General features: G+C 37.4%; 1 protein-coding gene across 7 annotated transcripts in view; it reads left to right on the top strand.

The window, feature by feature from the left end:
* STARD3NL (STARD3 N-terminal like) overlaps positions 1-22,690 on the top strand; it is a 44,960-nt gene that overhangs the window by 7,229 nt on the left and 15,041 nt on the right. For 4 of the 7 annotated variants that reach the window (XM_053609632.1, XM_053609637.1, XM_053609634.1 and 1 more), the window contains one exon: positions 17,582-17,864. In XM_053609632.1, coding sequence (XP_053465607.1) covers positions 17,640-17,864 — 225 coding nt within the window. In that variant the 5' untranslated portion in view covers positions 17,582-17,639. Of the gene's footprint in view, positions 1-4,754; positions 4,806-13,174; positions 13,238-17,581; positions 17,865-22,690 lie in introns of all 7 variants that reach the window. The other 3 variants (XM_053609633.1, XM_053609636.1, XM_053609635.1) reach the window with 2 other exon arrangements.

Raw genomic sequence — 22,690 nt, 5'->3', positions numbered from 1 at the left:
TAAAAGGTGATTGCACATCTGATGTTGATCTCTTGAGGGTCTGCTACCTTAAAAATCTGAAAAAGAGAAAAGTGTACTGGTTTTTTTAGAAATATAGACATTGAGGTGTTGAAATTGACTTCCTATATCTGTAAAATGCACAGAGCTTTGGACCACAAACCTTCATCTGGAATAGGGATTAGTAAGTTCTTTTTGGACTCGTGTGCCACCTTTGTATATTAAAGGCAGTGACATACGTTATTACTTCTGCCTGTTGATAAATACTTTGGGGCATAGAAGTGAATGGCATGCCTTTTTATTGCTCGCTTCTAATTTGTGAAATAGGAAGTTGATCTCAAGTGACTTCAGGGACAATGGATATTGCATCTTCCCTAGCCTGGCTATTAGTGTGGTACTTCCACGAGCTAGAGAGCCACCAGGGGGATAGTGTGTGGAAGATGGGTTTGTCACTGGAGTAAACACTTATCGCCTACATTTCAAGGAAATAGCTTTGTACTATTGAATGAAAAGGAACATAACTTGCCTCTGAGTAGCCGTGTTGGTTGCTACTTTCCAGCTGGCTACTTGGAATTCAGCTTCTGTTCACTCTGTGTAGAAAAGATAAGTCTGGGGAGGCTTAAGAAGAATATGTGATGAATACATTCCTAATTCCAGTCTTTGAGATGAAGAATAATTACTAAAAGAAGTGTATAATTTTGGCCACCTTCCTATGATTCCCAGAAGGGCAATGAGTTTGCTGTCATGGATACTGTTAATATTCAGGTTTGGATCAATAAGATCTCCAGTCCCTGAGCTGAGAGTGGACAGTATTTATTTGGGAATTTACTTGCTGTAAGTATTTAAGAAGTGGTAGTATGTGATGCAGAGGAGTCCTCATATGCATTGGAAAATATCTTAAGGGCGACACAGTAAGACTCTGTGTCAAAAAAAAAATAAAAAAAAAGAAAGAAAATACAGTCATGTACCACATGTTTTGGTCAACGATTGACTACATGTAAGAGGGTGTCCCATAAGACTATAATACTGTACTTTTACTGTAACTTCTATGTTTAGACACACTAGTACTTTCCATTGTGTTACAGTGGCCCACAGTACTGAGTACAGTAGCAGGATGTATTGGTTTGTGGACTAAGCTAGGTCTTACACATCTAGGTCTGTGTAAGTACAAGTTATGATGTTCATGCAAGGATGAAATTGCCTAGTGATGGATTTCTCTTAACATATCCCTGTTGTCAAGTGATGCATGACTGTATTTGAGTGTAGGAGTTAGAGCTGAAACTGAGAAAGGAAAAAAAAGCTGCATAATCAATTTGAGCACCTGGAGAGATCCACTAGGAGGGAAATTGAAGGCCAGAAAGAAACACCAGAAGCTGGAGGAAGGTGCTGTAAAGACCCTGTTGTTCAGTGATGCTGGACCATCTGACAGCAGCTTCTGAAAAAGATTAGAAACCAGGGAGAGAATATTGTCATTCTCCAAAGCCCATCTTGAGAGAGACTGTCGCTGCATCAGTGGTGAGATACAGTATAACTTGACTCAGCCATGCTAATGAAATAACTGCCTGCCAGGTTGATGACTCCCTCAGGGTTGATGAGCTAACACGTTTTATGTATTACTCATCATGACTTTGGCCACTCGAGGGCATCCTGCTGTTTTGCCAACCTGTAGTCTGTGGAAGAACTAATATATAGTCAAACGTCTTTCCTCTTTCTGGCTTGATCTTTCACTGGACCAAGGAGCATCCCTAGTGCCGTGATTCGTGTGAAGAATATACATGTGATGTTTTCCCCCTCTTCACTCATTTCTTTGTATTATTTACTTCTCTTCCTTCTTGACTAGATATAAGTTCTGCTGAGAGCAGGCGAACCCTTTTATTATCTTTTGAATCCCTTTAAATATCTCTGTGATATTACATTTTGTTCAGTCTGATAGTCTACTAAAATGGGAACTGTTCATGGACTTACATAGGGCCCACTTCAAAATTTCTTTCTGTTTTACAAATAAATACATTATTAATATTTTAGTTGTAGGGATTTTTTTTTTATCTGTAATGGCATGAAGAACATTCTAATTTCTGTTATAAGTATCTCTCATCTATCCATAAATTTCATCCATTTACTGTTGACTGGCAAATTTATACCTGTAGCCAGCATCGGTGCCCTGAACTCCCAGTTCATATCCAGCTTTACTGGATACTTTATCTCCACTTGGGTATTACTAAGTGTCTGGTACTTTATATGTCAAAACTGAACTGACATTCTCCCACAAAGTGACCTCTCCTTTATGTTCCCCTCTTCAGTAAAGAGCGCCTCCGTCCTTCACTTCTCAGACTATGAATCTTGCAGGTCTCTTTTCATCCTCATTTTCTCCCATACCCTATGCCTGATCCGTCACCCAATGCTTTTGGCCGTGTATTTAGAACTAACCAGTCTTCACCTTCACCCTTGCTATCACCCTCGTCTGCTGAGCAGGATAACAACTCTCTCCTGGATTATTGATGTAGTTTCCTAACTGGTCTCCCCATTTCTGTGCTTACTCTGCAAAGTAACCAGGGAGCCTCTTAAAACATAAGCTGGATTATTATTCTCTTCTACTGAAAAACTTCCAGTGCCTTCCTGTCGCATTCAGAGTAAGTCTTTACAGCAGCTCATACCCAAGGTCCAGCTCTTGGCAACTTGTCCGTCACCTTCTCTCTCTGGGCTCCAGCCTCGCCTGCCTCCTGGTTGCAGGACTCCATGACCAGTGACCCCGCCCCACCCCCAGCATTTGCCCTTGCTCTCGCTCTCCCCGCAGTGCCTTTGCCCCTGGTATCCCCCGGCATTTCTTCCTTATCAGACGCCACCTTCTCAAAGAGATCATCCTAACCACTCAGTCCAAAATGACAGTGTCCCAGCACTGCCTCACCTTCCATCCCTTTCCTATAGCAGATAAACTTTAAAAAGGTAGGAGTTTGTTTTTTTTTGTTTATTTGTTTGTTTTGGTTTTGTTAATTATCGTATCCCAAGGGCTCAAAGGACAACCTGATAACAATTTGAGGGCTCAGAAATAGTTGTGAAGAAAATGAAGTATATTTGGTATATTCTTGGCAAACTTTGAATTTTCAAATACTGTCAAGTATGAATCTTAAATCTTATACCATCCAGATTGAGCTTCTCAATATATATTTTAGGTTTGTTTCATAAATTATTAAAACATTGATATAAATTTACCTAATCATCTTTAAGTCTTAATGTTTCTCTGCATTACATGTCAAATAAAAGTTCAGAAAAATGTTTAATACTGCAATTGGAAAAAGGTCACTTAGAAATTAAATTGCTGTAAGAACAGCCTTGAGTTCAGGAGATAAATTAGTGTCTATCAGAGAGGTGACTTAAAAGCACCCTAAGATATGTTTTTTTTCTCCTTTACTTTTTGTATGCCATTGATGTTAATTACTAAGTAAATCTGAGTCCAAAGCAGATTGTTGAAAGGTTAAATTCTGTTATGTGCACAAAGTTACTTTTATCTGCTGTTGGTAACAGAAATTGTTGAATGAGTCAGAACACAGGAAGCAACAGAGCTTTAATAGATGCCCTGAGTGTGTGTGTGGGAGGAGGGCAGAACAGGAAGCAGTGAAGAGTGAACAGATTTATCAGGATGGATAAAAGTGTTAATTACAGCCCCAGTGAATATAAACAACACTGAGAGATAGGAAGCCCAGAAAAGAACCAGCACCAAACTATGGAGATAATAGATGGAGCTGTTACAGAGTTGGGCTGTCTAAATTCTTAAAGAAAAGAATGAGGTGGAGCAGAAGGAAGTGCAGTACCGATGAAATGTGGGCACCAGTGTAGTAAGTCAGTTAGTTCCCTGAATGAAATAACTCAGGGTGCACCTGAGACTTGGTACAGCTGGCACTTCGTATCACCTACCAAGATGCAGACGCGTCTTGGGAACAATGCGGGTACAACTGGTTTTTGTATCTTGTGCAGTTTCACTGAAGAATTTAGAAACTTTGGACCCAAACCATTGCATGAGGTGGCTCTACTGTTTCATTTAAGCTTTGTAACAGCAAAAGCAAAAGATCATTCTCAGGCATTTAAGTGTCATTGCCTCAAGATGCAGATAAAATTGCTTCTATCCACAATCAAAAGTACCTTAAAAGTCTTCACCCAATTCCCATTTATGTCTAGGTAAATTTAGTAGCTATGGTGAGGGCACAGTAAATTGGACATGCAGAAGTCTTATCTGGTTTTTTTTCCTTTTAGTCTTATTGTATATTTCAGAGTGTTACATACGTAAGAATTATTATGCAAAGGGATGTGTACAAAATTCATGTGCATTCTGTTTTATAGAATAATTTAAGAGGTTTTTGAGGATGATTCTGGTTTCTCACTCTTTGCTTTTAAAAGTAGCAAACACTTATAGCAAAGTTAATTTAATGATTTTTTTTTTTTTTGCAATGAAAATATACCTTTATTTTCTTTGCTGTTCTGACATACCCTGTTATCCATGGGAGATACATTCCAGGACTCCAAGTGGATGTCTCAGACCACAGGTATTACAGGTGCTACCAAACTCCTACACACACTATATTTTGTTCCTATGTAGTAATTTACAACGTGGATATGCTGAACAAAGAGATGATTCATGTTCTGGCAAAGATGGAGCAGACTAGTGGACAGTTAGCCTCAGAACAGCACACAATTTAAAACTTATGAATAATTATTTCACGAATTTTCTAAGTATTTTTATACCCTATCACAATTGATCACAGGTAACTGAAAGTTTGGAAATTGAAATTGCCGAGAGTGGAGATCTGCTATAGGTAAATATGCATATGTATACTATATACATTTTATGTTTAAATATACTGTCTATCTGTATTGTCTGTTTGTATATACTGTATATTGACAGGCATAGATACAACAACCCCATTAAAAAAAATAAACAAAACAACTCTGTCCTTATGACCTTATGATTTTCTGAACTAATCAGAAGTAGGTTATGTACATGGTGGTGGTTACCCCTCAAACTTCAAAATGAGGGCATTCTTCTATGTAATCAGAATACTAAACTACGGTCAATTCCCCAATTGTCTTTTGTAGCTTTTTCTTCTGTTCTTTTAAAATTCAAGATTCTATGATGGTTGTGTCTGTTATGCTCTTTTCAGTCTGAAGACTATTCATTGTCACTGTCCTTTTTGTTGTTTTGTTTTTCCCCACTCTGACTTCTCTAAAGAGTCCCAGACAGTTGCCTTATAGAATGTCCCACATACTGTGTTTGTCTGACTGCTTTGTTTTGACTTAATTCAGGTTAAACATTTTTGTCAAGGCTTTATCACGACTAGTGTTATTTATTAATAACTGCAGCGCATCAGAAGACATGTGGTGGCAGCTTGCTTCAGGGTTGGTGACGTCGTTTGATGACTTGATTCAGGTGGTGACTGTCAGATCTCTCCACAGTAAAAGCCCATTATCCCCAGTGAAATTATTAAATTACCTGGGAGATAAGACTTTCCGCCTGCAGGTATCATACTCTCCAGCAGCCTTTCAGTTATCCTTAGCATCACTGATGATACTTGTCTGAATCAGTTACTACACTGAGAGTTGCAAACTATTGGTTTTTCTAACCTTTTAATTCCTTCTGCATTTTTTTATCTGATTTTCTCAGATAAAGAGTTTCTCTAAGGAGAACTCTTCCCATCCCTATGTGTGTTTTTTCCAGTAAACGTATTGCCATAGAGGTGTGGAATTTTTAAAGTTTTATGACATAAATTCCAGTATTATTATCATTGTTCATTTTTATGTGCAGGTTGTACCAAAGTAGCTAGTGGGAGCTTTATGGAGATAGCCTACACAAAATCACAAAATGGTTTTTTAATGGTTGGAGCTTTTTTGTGTCTTCTCTTAGAAATCTTTGGGGAAAGGTTGTAAAAATAATTCCCCTACACATTTTTCTAAAAGCTTTGTATTTCTAATTTTGTGTTCAGGTTGGTGGTCCATTTAAAATTATTTCTTCATGCTGTATGTTAGGGTTGGAAATTCTTGTTTGTTTTTGTTTTTTTTTTTCCCCAGTTTTGCTACTTGGTTGTTTCAATACTGTTTCATGAAGACAAACTATTTTCATCATTAGGCTGCTCTGATATCTTTCAGAAGTCAAATGACTCTATATGTACATCTGAGTTCCTCATTATGCCTCAACAATTTATTTGTCGATTGTTATTGCCGGTGACTAGCCTGTTTTGATCTCTGAAGCTTTATGGAAAGTCTTAAAAAGTTATGTAGCATACATCTTTCAATTTTGTTCTACTTTTTCAAGATTACTTTGGATAGGATCATTTCTTAATATTTATATATACATTTTAGAATTAGCTTGTCAGTTTCAGTGAAAAAAAAAGCTTGGTGAGATTATGATTTGGGATTAAGTTAACTCTGTAGATCAATGTAGGGAACCTTGATATCTTAACGATATAAATGAGCGCAATCCAGGAACATGGTGTATCTCTTAACATCTATCTTCATCTTCTTCAGTTTCTCTCAGCAGTGTTTTGGACTTTCAGTGTTGACATCTTATGTCTTATCTTTTATTAAATTTATTTCTTAGTATTTTGTTTTTGATGCTGTTTCAGTTGCCAGCCTGCCTTTCCCTCCCTCCCTCTCTCCCTCCTTACTTTTCTCCTCCCTTCCTCCCTTCATCACCCTCACTCCTCCCTTCCTCTCCTTCACTTCTCCCTTCCTCTCTCTTCCCCTTCTCTCTTTCTTTCTTTTTTTCTGTGTGTCTAGTTTCTTCCCAGAATGTAGGAATTAGTAAATAGGTGAATCACAAAGTTTTAAGTTAACTTGTTAAAAAAAAAATACCTTTTTCTTAACTAGGACAGCAAAAGCAATCTTAATGCAGCATGACGGATGTCATCGTAGAGGTCTGTGTGCACTGCTTCCTGATGGGAGCAGAGAGGTGTAGAAGGGTAGGAGGAAGTATAAGCTCCCCTGAGAAAGTGACTTTTGAGTTAAGACTTATTGAACGAGTTAGAACCTCAGAGATGAGGAGAGTAGCACTTCAGTTGGAGAGAAAAATAAAAGCAGTGGTCTATGAGAATGTGATGGCTTTTGGAAACTGCTTATGATTTTTAGCATAATGAAATGATTCTGCAGAAGTAGGCAGAAGTAGGCCATGTGTTCCGGTTAGGCAAGACTGAACAGTTTGCGCTCTCCCCAAAGGTCCCAGGAAGACATTGAATTGATCATGTAAACGTAATTTGCTTTTCTAAAACATTACTGCTATTGACTCAGTGCTGGACTCAGTGCTTTAAAAAAATGGAACTAATGCTTAACATTTGGAAAATTTCCTGTTATGATTCACAGTTTTGGCTTTCACTGATAAATAAAAATTTACCCTACATTTCCAACCTGTGGCTCCTGAATAGTGGGCTCACCTTCCTCTCTTGTTTGCTTCTTATTCCTTATGTCCTGGGGCCCACCGTCAGTTTCCAGTTCTCTCTCAGCTTCCTGTGTGTTTCTCTGTCTCTTTCAAAATCTGGAGAAGAAGATGCTTCAAGAGACGCATGTTAAGAAAATGTAGAAATGGAAAGTTGTCCTGCAAAGTTTGAAATTATGCATTTCCCCTCACCTCTGAGTTCAAAATTGTTGCAGAGAAACACCTTCATGGATAAACCGAAATGTTTATTCTCCCATTAATTTTAGTTTTTATTTATACAAGTTTTGAATTATGTGATGTTTTGGGTATAAGGTCTAATATGTTGGCTCCACTTCTAGGAGCTTTCCTGCGCTTTAAATGACATAATCTGTCTTAGACTTATCATATTTCTCAGCATTGCACCTGACAAAGTAACTCTCAGAGTAAGGAAGTTATTCATTTTTATTATGTTAATGTATGAAACACAATGTTATATGACATATAATAATATTGTAGTAATACCTAGTATGCGGCGTTAGTTTATGCTTTTGTTTGTGGTGTTGCTATCTTTTATTCTTCTGTTGTTACAGATTCTTTGTCATATGTTGGTATTTTGCTAGCTTTATTTAATGATAAGCCAGCTTTCCTTTTTAATGTTCTGGATCAATGTCTAGGATTTTATTTATGTTTTATTTCAAATTGTGAAATGCCTTTAAAACTGTGTGACTCCCGTCCTTTTGAAGTTTTTCGGTTTTCTTTTTTGGGATAATTCAGTTTATTCAGGCTAGCTACTACTTAATGTAATTTATGTATTGCCAGACTCTTTATTTTCTTCATGGTTTTCAAATATAATTAGTATAAAGTATTGCTTTAAAAGTTGCCTCTTCTAAATAGAGGTACTGTATTCTTTTGTTTATACTCCCCTCCCCAATTTAGGTTTATATTTGCCCCTTTAAAGGACTGATTATTGAGTTTCTTTACATATTTTAAATTTATTTAGGGAAATATTCATAGGTTTATATTTGCCCCTTTAAAGGACTGATTATTGAGTTTCTTTACATATTTTAAATTTATTTAGGGAAATATTCATCCATGTACAAAAGTAGAGTTTAGTATGATGAACCACATTCTGTCTATCCCAGCTTGTAATCATTTCCATCATTCTCCTTTTGAATTTACTAATTGCACTTATTTTTTAAGCAATTCATTTTGTTATAGTTTTTGCCTACGTAGTTGTAGCTTTCCTAATGTTGTTATTTAAATGCCTAATTCTTTATTTTTTCTTTATATAAAAAGTAATTAAAGTACATTAAGTGAATGAATTAGATAATAAGCCCAAATTTGACAACTTTTGAATGTGTTCACTTTCATTATTTATTATTATTATGACTATTATTTGAGACAGAATCTCACTATGGCACCCTGGGTAGAGTCCCGTGGCGTCACAGCTCACAGCAACCTCAAACTCTTGGGCTTAACCGATTCTCTTGTCTCAGCCTCTTGAGTAGCTGGGACTACAGGTACCTGCCACAATGCCCAGCTATTCTTTTGTTCATTTTTCATTGTTTAGCAGGCCCGGGCCGGGTTTGAACCCACCTGCCTCGGTATATGTGCCCAGTGCCCTAGCCACTGACCTATGAACACTGAGCCACTTTCATTATCTTATAATGGTTGGTAGTTTTACTTTTTAAATATTTGTATCTGAATAGTTCTTTTAGGCAATATTGTTATCTTGTAAATTTCTATTTAGGCACTTCTTGTTCACTATACAGTTCCGACAAGATTGAATTAGATGCTTTTTGATGGTCTAGTTTTATGATGAATTTTATAAGTATGACTTATCTCCTCAAAATAGCATATAGTCTGTGACTGTACGCTTAAAAATTATCTGTTCCTTAAGAAACTTAATTATAATATTCAAATAATCTATATCCATATTTATAGCTTTAAAATATCAAGTAGGTAAGAAAAGTAAACTATTAAAGTCTCCCATTAATATACTTTACTTAATGTCATTTACTTAACATTTGCCTTTTCTTAGTTTTTAAAGATTCTGTATATTTATATCTCTGTTCTCAGCCATACTTGCTGAGTTAAAAGGGTATGTGTCAGAATTTTCAGAGCTTACTTATGCCTCGTAAGTTTTTGTTTTGTTTATTCATTAAAACCTTGTAGCTGGACTATATACCTCCCTGACTTTTGTTGTGTATGAATTACTAATCATATCAAAACCCTTGCAAGTCAGATTTAGAATAAATGAACGTTGCATTACCATTGCAAAGTCAGATTCAGTGATTACAGCTTTGCTTTGAGCCTATTTTCTGTTGTCCACTTAATAATTCTAGTTAAGGAAAATTATTGATGATTATGTATAAGTAAGTTCATAAAGAGAAGTTGGAAAAATACTGGAGTGATGATATAGGCCAGCGGGTGGGTCGTGACCCCTTTGGGGGTTGAACGACCCTTTCACAGGGGTTGCCTAAATGCATCCTGCATATCACATATTTACATTACAATTCATAACAGTAGCAAAATTACAATTATGAAGTAGCAACGAAAATGATTTTATGGTTGGGGGTCACCAGAACATGAGGAACTGTATTAAAGGGTCGTGGCATTAGGAAGGTTGAGAACCACTGATACAGGCTTTCCATATTCTCTTTTGAAATTGCCACTTAGCATATTGTATACAGAACGTACTAATATTTTTTGACAGCTAACCATCACTTAGATTGTGTCTGAATAATATCCTAGAAGTTCCCAAGGAGCAATTTTATACCTGATGATGTCCCCCTGAAAGTCATCAGGACATATCTAGACATCCTTCTCCCAAAAAGCTTCATTAGGATTTGAGTCCAGCCCTTCTTATTGACTAAGCAACTGGTTTGTCAGCAGCTGTTTATTGAGCCCGGCTGAGGGGGGCTTTACCTCACCTAATAGACTATATCTTCACTGCACACCTTAACTGCCATGCCGACTGAATGTTTATTTTAACCTGACCAGCCTGCTGTTTCCCTATGCAGAATATCACATTTTAATACGAAGCATGGAATTCTAAAAAGGCTGTGGGAGAGATGCAGGAAATTATTAAATTATCCTCAAAAATATTAACCACGGTAATAACCTGCCCAGCAGGCTAAAATCCAACAGTCACAGTGCAGGGGGCAGTAGGAAGATGGATATTCGTCTGATCCAGGATGCACCCCATGGTGGGTGCAAACCTGAGCCAAAACTTCAGCTCCTTCTGTTTCAGCACAGAATTGGCAGCTTCCCCGATGGTACAGAGCAGCTGTCATGGGGCAGCAGCCAGCACTGCTAATGTTTACAAGAAGTCCCACAGGCCCTCCATACCTTCCCAGGAGGTGAAGAGAGGGACTCTGGGCATCTCCTGGGGGTACCCAAACCAAGTCTCTCAACCCAGTCACCCAGCCTTCTTTGCACTACTTTTGACTGCAACCAAGGCACTGTTTATTTTCCTTGAGGAGTATGGGAACAGCATACTTAAAAATATTTAGTTTAGAAAGGTCTTAGTCATCTCATCCCAAGGCCTACAGTGCAGAGTTGGCTTACAGACATGTTTTGTAGTCTTGTACGGTGTTTCTAAAGATTCTGTATTAATTGCTAATATTATAAATAATGAATTTTTTAAGATTTCCACCTTCTCCTGAAAAGTCAAAAGATACAGAATCACGAGGCCTGCTTTCATAGATTTGTAACAATTAAAATAATACTGCCCTCTGAGAGTTAAACTATAAAATGAAAATGTAATGAATCAGTCCTTAAAGACACAAGATGGCTCACAGGCCCAGGAATAAGAACAAGCCGACAGAACACATGTTTAGGACTGGAGAGGAGAAGAGGGGTGCTATGCTCATCAAAAATGGGATAGGTCAGTCAGGAAGCCAGGAAAAGGGGTGTCACAAGCAAATGGTGGTTGTATCCATCCTGGCAGTCCACAAGAGGGGCACTGTGACTGCAAATCGTTGAAGTAGACTTATTATTCGATGACACTGAGGAAGTCAATTAAATGACCGTGACGCTGTTATCTAATATCACCTAGATTAGTGGGAAGAAACAGGAGAGCTGCACAGAGTACTGGGACAAATGCCAGGGACCCTAACAAAATGACGTGTGAATCTAGCCCCTCCTGTTACAAATACAGTAAGAACAAAATAAGAAACTTGAAAAATGTAGAAAGGGTGAAAGGAGACTGGAATATATAATCTCATCAGCCAGAGATAAGCATTGCTAACATCTGATAATATTTCATAGGTATATTTTTGTAAGAATTTGGTTTAGATCTATCTTACAGAGATGTAAACATACATGTGTATTCTATTTGGCATTAGTTTTTTAATTTATTGTTATAACCCATGAATTTTTCTAAGTCATAGGTGCTTTATGAGCATTTATTTTAATGACCGTACCAGGATTTATCTGATGATTCCCCTATTGTTAGATATTTAGGCTTTCTAATTGAGACTAGTATAGACATATTATAAAAAGATAATAAAGTCTTTTTAATAATTTAATATATAGAGCGGCGCCTGTGGCTCAGTCGGTAAGGCGCCGGCCCCATGTACCGAGGGTGACGGGTTCAAACCCAACCCCGGCCAAACTGCAACCAAAAAATAGCCGGGCGTTGTGGCGGGCACCTGTAGTCCCAGCTACTTGGGAGGCTAAGGCAAGAGAATCGCTTAAGTCCAGGAGTTGGAGGTTGCTGTGAGCTATGTGAGGCCACAGCACTCTACCGAGGGCCATAAAGTGAAACTCTGTCTCTACAAAAAATAATAATAATAATAATTTAATATATAACTTAAATTACTCTCTGTACCAATAAATTATCAATTAAATGAGCATAGCCATGTTACCACTACTCAGAATAGTAAGATGATAGAACTTTATCAAGTCCCCTGATGCCCTCTAATCAGTATTCTCTTCCTCTTCCTTGAAGATAATCCCTGACTAACCTCTGATGCCATAGAGCAGTTTTTGCCTTCAAGGTCTGTAGTTAATTTTCATTAGATTTCAGAACTAGAGTTATAAAATCCAGAGATATGAATATGTTAGTGGAAGGGTGTTCAACCCACAGCCCATAGGCCTCATGTAGCCCAGGAGGGCTATGAATGCAGCCTAACACAAATCGTAAATGTACTTAAAACATTAACAGGTCTTCTAGTGATGTTTTTGATGGAACTTGATTGTGTAGTTCTCAGGCATGAACTTTGTAGGTGATAGTGTCATGTAAACTAAACACACATACGCTCTTGCTATTTGTATGCCTGTGTAGCTTCAGTTTACGGCCCCGTGTGGCTTCCAGTGTGTTACCTTCCAAGCATAGATGGTCAAATTGACACCTGCACATTTTACATGTGTTCATGGTACCTTGGCAAGGAAGTAATTATCAGTAATATATATATATATATTTTTTGTGTGTGTGTGGTTTTTGGCCGGGGCTGGATTTGAACCCACCACCTCCGGCATATGGGACTGGCGCCCTACTCCTTGAGCCACAGGCGCCGCCCGATTATCAGTAATATTTCAACCTACCATTGCAAATTAGGTTTTTAACGTTATTTAGAAGTCAGATAAGCATTCCTATTTTATTATTAAATAATACTTCTACACCTCAGTCATCGCCCACAGTACTTTGCAGTCGGCCTTCTGCCTAGCCCTCCATCAGCAGCCTAGATGTGAAAGGGGCCAAACTTTACTGTTTTTCTGTCAATTAATTTTCATAATAAAAGTAAATATATTTCCTTATCTACTTTTCTTTTTTAGTTCCTACATAGCTTCTACATCTCAAAAGGAAACAGAACTTCCTCCAAAAGAAAAATTTCAAATGTAAGAAGATTGTTCAGTGAAAAGTAGACAGATGACTACATTTTTGTCTAGGCAAATAATAAGGCTATTCTGCTTAATTTGTAGGGAATTTGTGCAAGCGTTTGAAGATTCTAATTTGGAAAAGCATTATATGCAAAAACATGCTGCTCAATTCAATGCAGATGAAGGGTTATGTCGTAAATACAAAATAGTGGAACTGAAAAAAATCTGCATACAGCAAAAATTTTTTCTTAAATTACAACTCAGATGAAATTCGTTATAAAAGCTAGTTATGTAGTAGCATGTATAATAGTAAAAGAATCAAAACCATTTACTGATGGTGAGTATATTATGCAATGTATGGAAAGCATAGCAGATAAAATTTGCCCTGGAAAAAAAAGGGGGATATTTCTAACATCAATCTGTCTCACCAGAATATAGCCAAGTGAATTGAAGAAATTGGAAAAATCTATCAAAAGAAGTTTGGAGAATAAAGCTGCTAATTTTAAATGTTATTCTTTGGCAATGAATGGGTGACAGCACTGATGCTACAAATGCAGCTCCATTTGCCTTTTTAGTAGAGGTATCGATAGCATAACAATTTCACTGAAGAAATGGCTTCTTTCATGCCATTAAAAGATACAACTAAAGAGATTTGTATGAAGCAGTACAAAATATGTTAAAGTAATTTTCTTTGTCCATTGTCAACGTATCTGATACAATTACAGACAGTGGCCCGCCAATGGTAGTAAAAGAGAGGGACTTGTAAAGTTAACAAAGACAATGCAGTTGCTGCTCAAAGGTCATGTCTGATGAAGTGTTATTATTGCCTCGTACGTCAAGAATGTTTATGCAAGAACGCTTTAAAAATGGATAACTAATGTCATGCAAATCATCAAGACTAAATTTCATAAGGGCCAAAAGATTGACGCATCACCAATTCCAGGAATTCCCTAAAAGTGTGAATGTTGACCTGGTGATTATCATTTACTTTTCAAAAGTAAAATGGCTAACTTGAGGCCAAATGTTGAAAAGATTTTATGATTTGTGACATGTTATCAAGTCATTTATGGTATCAAAAACCAACTTTGTGCCAGAATTTGATGATGAAAACTAGATTACAGAGTTAGCATTTTTAGTGGATTAAACTGCTCATTTCAATGACTTAAACATGTGCCTTCAAAGTGAAAACCAATGTATTAATACAATGTTTCAAACCATAACAGTGTTGTAAATAAAATTGAAATTATGGCAAGCTCAAATTAAGGGAAGCAATTGACACATTTCGACACCTTGGCTAACCACAGTCCTGTGAACAGCCAAAAATATGCAGCCTTTGTCTTCATTTTGGTACAAGAATTTTATAACAGATTTCAAGATTTGTGGGAAAATAATATTTTGGTGCATGCATTTATGATTTGTGACTGTTTATGCTACTTCTTTTTTTTTTTTTCAGTTATGTTACCTGCCTATTTTCTTTCTTTCTTTCTTTTTTTTTTTTTTTTTTGGCTGGGGGCCGGGTTTGAACCTTCCACCTCCGGTATATGGGGCCAGCACCCTACTCCTTTGAGCCATAGACCGCCCATTACCTGCCAGATTTCAAATGGAATGCATAGAGCTACAAACTGACATTCAATGTAAAGAAAAATTTGATCGTGTCTCTTTATAGGACTTTTATAGGTCCTATCTTCCTGAAGACAAATATCCCTCGCTTCACAGTCATGCCTTATTCATGTCATTGCTTTTTGACACCACCTGCATTTGCAAGTGACCATTTTTAAGAAGAAAGCAGATCAAGAGTAAAGTTAGAATCAAAATATCTGAGGAGCACCTTGAGAATTCGCTGAGAATTGCAAGTACTTCCACTGAACCAGATAACGATGCCTTAGTTTCTCAAATACAATGTCAAATGTCCCACTAGTTTTATGTTGCCCGCTTTTCTTTTACTTTTATAATTAAAAATACCAAAAAAAAAAAAAGCCAGAGACGTTTTATTCCTTGGACATGCACATTTTCTATATTAGTGATCGTAAACTTGGGACCTGCTTCATGAGTTTAGAAGACTCTCTGAATGGGGCACTACATAATAAGGATTATTATTATATGAGGACTTTTTGCCTGTCTCTGGTGGTAATACCACCAAAATTACACACAACAGACTTTTTCTTTTTTGAACATCAGCTTTCATTAGTGTTTGTGTATTTAATGTGTGGCCTGAGACAATTCTTCTTTAATTGTGGCCCAGAGAAGCCAAAAGCCAATAGATTGTGGCCATATCTATTTCATATAATCAAATTGCTTTCAAAAATATCACGCCCTTTACCACCACAATGTATTAAAGTGTGGAAGGGACTTTTGTGCCTGAGTTTGGAAAGGGAGAAAAATCAGGGTCAAGTATGAAGTGATGGAATTCTAAGCAGTGAATAGGACTAAATAGGACCATATTGCTTTAAAGAAACCTCTTTTTCCAAATTCTCTTTTACCTCTTTGAAAATGCTCTTCTCTATCTGGCCGTTGCCAGTCATTGTGGCAGAAAGGAAGGAGAGCCTGGTGAACAACACACTGCTTCTTTGCATTTCTGGATACAAGCGACCCACAAACTTCTGCCACATTTATGGCCAAAGAAAGGATTTGAGTTAAATAGAGCAAGGACTATATAATGGCACAGGGAGAGGTGCTATAGGTCGGGAAACTAGGGTATTTGGCAAGCAGTCGGATCATCCAGCACACTTTTTATTTAATGCCCCATATATGAGGATATCAGATTATTTAAATTACTCATCTTTTATTTTTATTAAAACACTTCCTGGCTTTAGGAAACCTTTCTGTGTAGGTTTAATTGTCAGTCTAGGGGTTACATTGTGGTGAATGTTTATACTACTTCTTTTTCAAGAAGGGGCCTGGAAACATTGTCTGTTATGAGTATGGGGAAATGGTAAATTCAGTTTATTAGGTGCTTTTGGTGGAAACCAGTTCCTTCTTATGAGACAAATGGTTTATAGTTAGTTTACATGTTCTGGGAAAGCATTCTGTAAATAGTTTTCTAGTCCCTGTGTAATGACACTAACTGTGGAGGTTTTCTGCCTAGCACAGCAGAAGAACAGGAATGGCTCATTCACCAAGGACCCCGCTCCAGGGGCGGCGCCTGTGGCTCAGTCAGTAAGGCGCCGGCCCCATATGCCGAGGGTGGCGGGTTCAAGCCCGGCCCCGGCCAAACTGCAACAAAAAATAGCCGGGCGTTGTGGCAGGCGCCTGTAGTCCCCGCTGCTCAGGAGGCTGAGGCAGGAGAATCGCCTAAGCCCAGGAGTTGGAGTTTGCTGTGAGCTGTGTGACGCCACAGCACTCTACGGAGGGCAATAAAGTGAGACTCAGTCTCTACAAAAAAAGAACCCGGCTCCAGGTTATCAGAAACACCTTTTAGTTATGGTTAAGATTCTCTTTAGCCTTTCCTATTACAGTCTTCTTTATTGCCACTGCTTTCTATAACAATTATTCTGTAGTATTAATTGAAAATATTAAGTGTTGCTTCTCACTTTCTCTTTATGTCTTCATTAAGACCTAAATCAGTTAAGACACTCTGTGTTGCGTGACCCGAGACGCGAACGAGCAGCAGCTTTGCTGTAGGTGTAAACTCACTCCTGTAATTATTAAGTCAAGAAACAGACTGTACACCGTGGGATGACATATAGCAAAGTTCTTTATTCCAAGTTTAAGTTTTATACTCTTCCAGTCACGTACACACCTAATCCATTATCTATTAGCTGAATTTTAACTTGAAAGGAAATATTTATCATATCAATGTAACCACTAGTGTAGTAAATCCCTTCCTCTAAACAGTGACTAGTTTTCCGAGTAGGGTACAAAGACGAAAACAGCTATAGGGGAACAGAGTTAATAAAAGAATATCTTCAAGCGTTCACTCAGTTTACTCAGTATGAAGTAATGACTGTGACCGTCCCTCAGAGCAGAGCACCTATAGACCTCTGACAATATATTGTTAACATACGTCAACTCTCTGGCCCGTATCTCTGAGGAAGGGCGGCATGCCCTTGGATCTCAGGCTTCACGGGGTGTACTGCTTCAGAGAAAAGGCCTAAGAAATTTTACAATTCCAAAAAAACCTAACTCTGTGAGTAACCCAGGGGGGTCCAGGCCTTTTAAGCCTCTGGAAGAAAAGCATGTCATTTTAAACTCACACTGAATTTACTTTGTGTGCTTGATGTAGGATAAGTTTATTTCTAAATATTATCCTGCACTCTGTTGCTCAATTAGAGAAATGAGGTATGTCACACAGTGGGTGAGGGTAGCAGAGTCGTATTCGGGAATCTTAGATTTAACTTGGTGTCTCTCTTTTATTTCCCAAAGGTCTCTTCTCTCTAGGGATGGTGAAGTTGGAAAAAGGTTCCTTTAACCCTCCTCCAGGATGAGCCACCTGCCAGAAGACATGGAAAATGTTCTTACCGGGAGCCACAGCTCCCATGCTTCTTTACACAACGTCCATTCCTTCAACCCCACACAACTCATGGCCAGGATTGAATCCTACGAAGGAAGGGAAAAAAAAGGCATATCTGATGTCAGGAGGACTTTCTGTTTGTTTGTCACCTTTGACCTCTTATTTGTAACATTACTGTGGATAATAGAATTAAATGTAAGTTGGATTTTTTCATGACTTTATAAAAAGTGTTTCTAGAAACAAAAACAATTTTCTTATTTTTCTCATCATTTCTGTTTCATTTGGTGATATTCGTCTTTTTCTAAATGAGATACCATTGCTCTTCCCCAGCTGATTGGGACTTTTCTTGTTCTATAGTGTTATTGTTTAAGCCAAACCTGATAAGTTAAAAACTGATAATTGTCTGGGATTTTGAAATTTTAATTCCTGGTATTTTGCTTTATAACAAGAGTTAACAAACTGTAGACTGTTTTAACAAAGTTTTATTGGAGCATAGCCATCCCCGTCTCTTTATATATTATTTATGGCTGGGTTCTGTGTTGAGTAGTTGAGTTCAGTGGTTGCGACATAGACCCTCTGGCCCCTTTGCTTTTAGCAAAAATATTTATTCCTTAGTTCTTTTTAGAAGAAGTTTGATGATTCTTTTTCTAAAAAATGCCCATTGCTTCTGGAATACGTTTTAAATGTTTCATCTACTTCTCTAATTTTTTGTTGTTGTTGAGTTCTATCTACCCTGTGCCCTGGGCAGAGTACAGTGGCCTTGTAGCTCACTGCTACCTCAGACTCAGGCTGTGGGCATCCTGCTGCCTCGGCCTCCGAAGCCGCTGGGATTACAGGTGCTCACCACGGTGCCCAGCTGGGTTTTTCAATTTTTTTCATGTGGTCTCACTCTCGCTCAGACAAGCCTCGAACTCCTGAGCTCAAAAGCAATCTTCCCACCTCAGCTTCCCACATTGCTGGAATTACAGGATTCAAAGATTACTTATTCATAATTTATCGAAACAATTATCCTAAAGGCATTTTAAGGTTTGTGCATTTATACTACATTACCAAATAATTATCTTAACCAGTATTATCTAATGAAAACATAATGCAAAATTTCAAATATATAATTTTAAATTTTCTAATTGCCACATTAATAAAAGTAAAAATAAACAGGTAAAATTCATTTTAATAATACACAGGGTGGACATAAAGTTTTTGTGCAATTTAAAGCAGGTTAACATAGTAAATTGCACATGAACTTTATGGATACCCTGTGTTTGTGTGTGTGTGTGTGTGTGTGTTTACGTATTTATTCATTTATTTGTTTGTTTATGTTTAGGGAAGAATGATCTCACTTTATTTGTTTTTATTCAGTACGACAAGACATTGAGGAGAAGCCTCTCCATTAATAATCTTTTCTATTGACTGTTTCATTAACTTAGTAAAACTCATAGAATAGGCAGCAATAAACATCGTCAAGAGCCTTAATTTTGGACAAGGTTTGAGTTCTGATTCCATCATATTTAAATGTTTTATCTCATTTAACCCTCATAAAAACTTTGTAAGGTATTGTGACCCTCAATTTAAACATGAGAGAGTGCATCTTTGAAAAGTTAATTGAGTTTTCTAAGATCACACATTGAATGGTGGAGTTATTCAGTATCAAGAAATGATTCTAGAGAAATAAGGATACATATTTTATATTTCTTGTTTTTTGAGAGTTTAACTATGTTAGTAATTAGGGATCACATGGCTCTTCTTTTTTTTATTTAACTTTTTATTAAATTGTAACTGGGGTACAATGTGATGATTTGATATACAATGTGGAATGCTTAAACCAAACTGATTAACATAACCATCACCTCCCTTATTTTTTATGGTAAGACATTTATAATTTACCCTTAGTTGAAATATACCCTTGTAATACCCTGGTATTTTATTAAATCCCTAAGTCTTGGATCTGATTGTTTACATTCCTCACCAACAAATATAACAAATAGGTGATCTCTTCCCAGAAGGCTTGCCTCACAGGAAAAAGTTGTCTTTTTTTTTTCTTAGCACTTTATTTGTTTCTAGGATGTGTTTGCTAAGACGTAGGTAGTGATAATTATTACCTATTATTTATTACTAGACACAATTCTAGGTGCTTTATAAGAACTTACTAAAATACAGGAAGTACAAAAAGATGTTGAGATTCCTGTTTTAAAAAGATTTGAAGTTTTTGCCTTTTAACAATAAAAGTCAACTTCTTAATCTAATTTTTGATTCATATTCTGAACAGTAATTTAAATTCTAGACTGTAGTCTGTTAATAATTTAGGTAATTGAATCTCTTTTAATTTCATAAGTCCAAATAGAGGAAGAAAACTCATTGTGAAAGCAGACACTTATATTAGAAAATGATTTGTCCTATAATCACAGGGATACGCAACATGAATCTACTGTTAAGTTTCTTTTTACAGATTTTCTTTCTGTTACTTTAGCACTATAGAAATGCCTTACTTTTGTTTAAAACCAAACATGCCAGTGACGTGTCCCAGGAATTTAGAGTGACTCTTTATTATTTGTTCTGTATGTGCACGTTAAAGAAATTATTTAATTTAATGTATATTTTAAAGGAGTCATGTGTTTTTAAAACTGACAGCTGTATAATGAGAGATGAGTAAGAAATTTATCTTTTAACAGGAACCATAGCAGGAATTTTCAGAGGACATGCTTAAAAATTATTTTACTGTCACTACAAGGTCAAGGTATCATTGGTCTGACCACTAATCTCATTCTGTGGCTTTAAGTAAAGGAAGTCATGGGGTAGAGCTTTGGCAAGGTTTGAGGCCCATAGAACTCACTTCCTCATTTCTTAACTCCTTCTGGGAACTAGAAATGAAGTGGGCGGCCCCACATGCAACATTTATTAAAAATCATCAGGCCTACCAATTTAGAAACATACCCACTAACTGTACCACTTTCCCCAGTTGTAAAATTGGAAGACCTAGTAAGGGTATATGGTCTTTAAGATTAGAGTAGACCCTGACTTTCTTGTACTTTTCTTTCAATGTCCAGTTTCTAGTTCTACTTCTTTTGCGCTGTTGATCCTGACCTGAGTGTCTCACTATACACTGTACCATTCTTTTCCTTGTTTTGACTCTTTGTAAATTTCTAATCATTGTAATTCATTGTTTTTCCTACATTTCTATAAATTTGATTGTTAATGTATCAGAGCACAGTTCTGAATCAGGTGTTTATGCTCCATAAAACCATATAGGATTTAAAGTTTAGCTGATGAGACATGGTACATATCTTTCATGCCTTATAATGTTAGTCTTTTAAAGAAGAAATACAGAATGGGTACAGGCGATTGCACTAATGTACACAGCTATGATTTAACAATAAAAAAAAAAAAGACTAAAGAAGAAATACAAAGTCATAAAGAGTGCTTAGGCCACTTGAAGAGAAGAGGAAGCCAGCTGTTTTCTGCAATTGTAACAGTAACCAAAGAACTTTGCCTTCATGTATGACTTCACCTTATGGGTCACTTTACCCCCTTGCTCCAGGGAGCTCACTGGCCCATGTCAACCTGAAGCACAGGGCCTGAGTGTGCCCAGAGAAGCCTTAACACCACCTTGGTTCATTTTTCTTCTGGAAGATCTTAGGATAGCTGATCTCTTTTGGGTCAGTTGAAGGGATGGTTGGTTTTGATTCTGTCTGTCAGGGCCATTCTCAGTCTACCTTTGACTAGACTGATGGCCCATGCTAGATCTGGAATTAACTATGACTTGAGTGCCCTGAGGATTCAGTTTCCTCTCCAGACTCTCCCCCAGACTCTTTAGACTAATATGAACAATGATCAAAGTGGCAATAGAAGGGAATTTGTTTTTCTTTTTGGTTTTGATAAATTTTGAGATTGTGGTTCAAAAAGGGCTCTATGTTGCCTTTTTTCTTATGATTTGTCACTGGTGTCAGCACACTTCTAGTTTGACCTAAGGCTGTTATGACCACAGCTCTGTGTTTTAGGCAAGCCATGTAGTAGGTTCTCTGGGCATTGGTTTCTCAGTCAGTTCTCTAAACAGTACTGGTCTTGCCTTCCCCTGGGTTCACATGAGGATCAGATGGAAAGATGTATACAATATTCCCTTAGGAGTTATAAAGTGCTACACAAGTACAGATTATGTAATTTATTATTAACTGAAATAAACTTAACACAGAAAAGAATGTTGGTTACTGTTATCTCACTATTGTTACATCTGAGTTTTAGTTACTTATTATTCACCTGTTTCCATTTCTGATTCTATCGTCCCACTATCACTCTATTCTTTAAACTGTGATGATCAAGGATGACAGAAATTAAGAAGAGGAAGAACAATGGGTTGGAACTGTTGAGGGAGTGAGCAGAGGAGATGCACTGTGAATTCGATTTGGAAGGATGTGTGGCTCTTGGGCTGGGAGGAGGGTCTCCACAGTACGGGAACATTGTTGGGGTTTAGAGGTCAAGGTGAGTGGAAGTACTGCACCAGGAGTGCACAGGGGCACTCGTGGTTATGCAAGGGCTTTTGTAGGCTTGTGTGTTTGGAGGAGACAAAAAAAAAAAAAGAAAATACTAGCGTGGCTAGAAAGTAGGTTTCCTATGAGAAATGGAATTGCATTAGTAGGCTGGTGCTTGATTATCAAGGTTATTAAATATAGAAGTGTTTGGACTTACTGCAATTGTGAGCTATTACAGGTTCTGGAGGAAAATGTTATTTTGAGATTGTCCAGAAGTTCATGACTTGTAGTGTACATCATGGCCTCCCTTACATACCCATCTAGATGTCTGCCTTAACATGTTCCCCACAGACACAGACACACACACACACACACACACACACACACACACCCCTGCACAGCTGCTTTCCCCCCTCTTCTTCAGCAAACAGACGCGGAGTCCAGAAGTGAAGTCTCTTTCTCGATTGGTTTGTTTTGTATTTTTCATGTCTTGTATCAGTCTAAAAGTAAGTTCTGTCAAATCTACCTCTAAAATACACTAATGTTACTTCTAAAAAT

Source organism: Nycticebus coucang, chromosome 11 (assembly GCF_027406575.1).
Source record: "Nycticebus coucang isolate mNycCou1 chromosome 11, mNycCou1.pri, whole genome shotgun sequence".
Taxonomy (NCBI): domain Eukaryota; kingdom Metazoa; phylum Chordata; class Mammalia; order Primates; family Lorisidae; genus Nycticebus; species Nycticebus coucang.
This window is presented reverse-complemented; position numbering and strand designations above follow the sequence as displayed.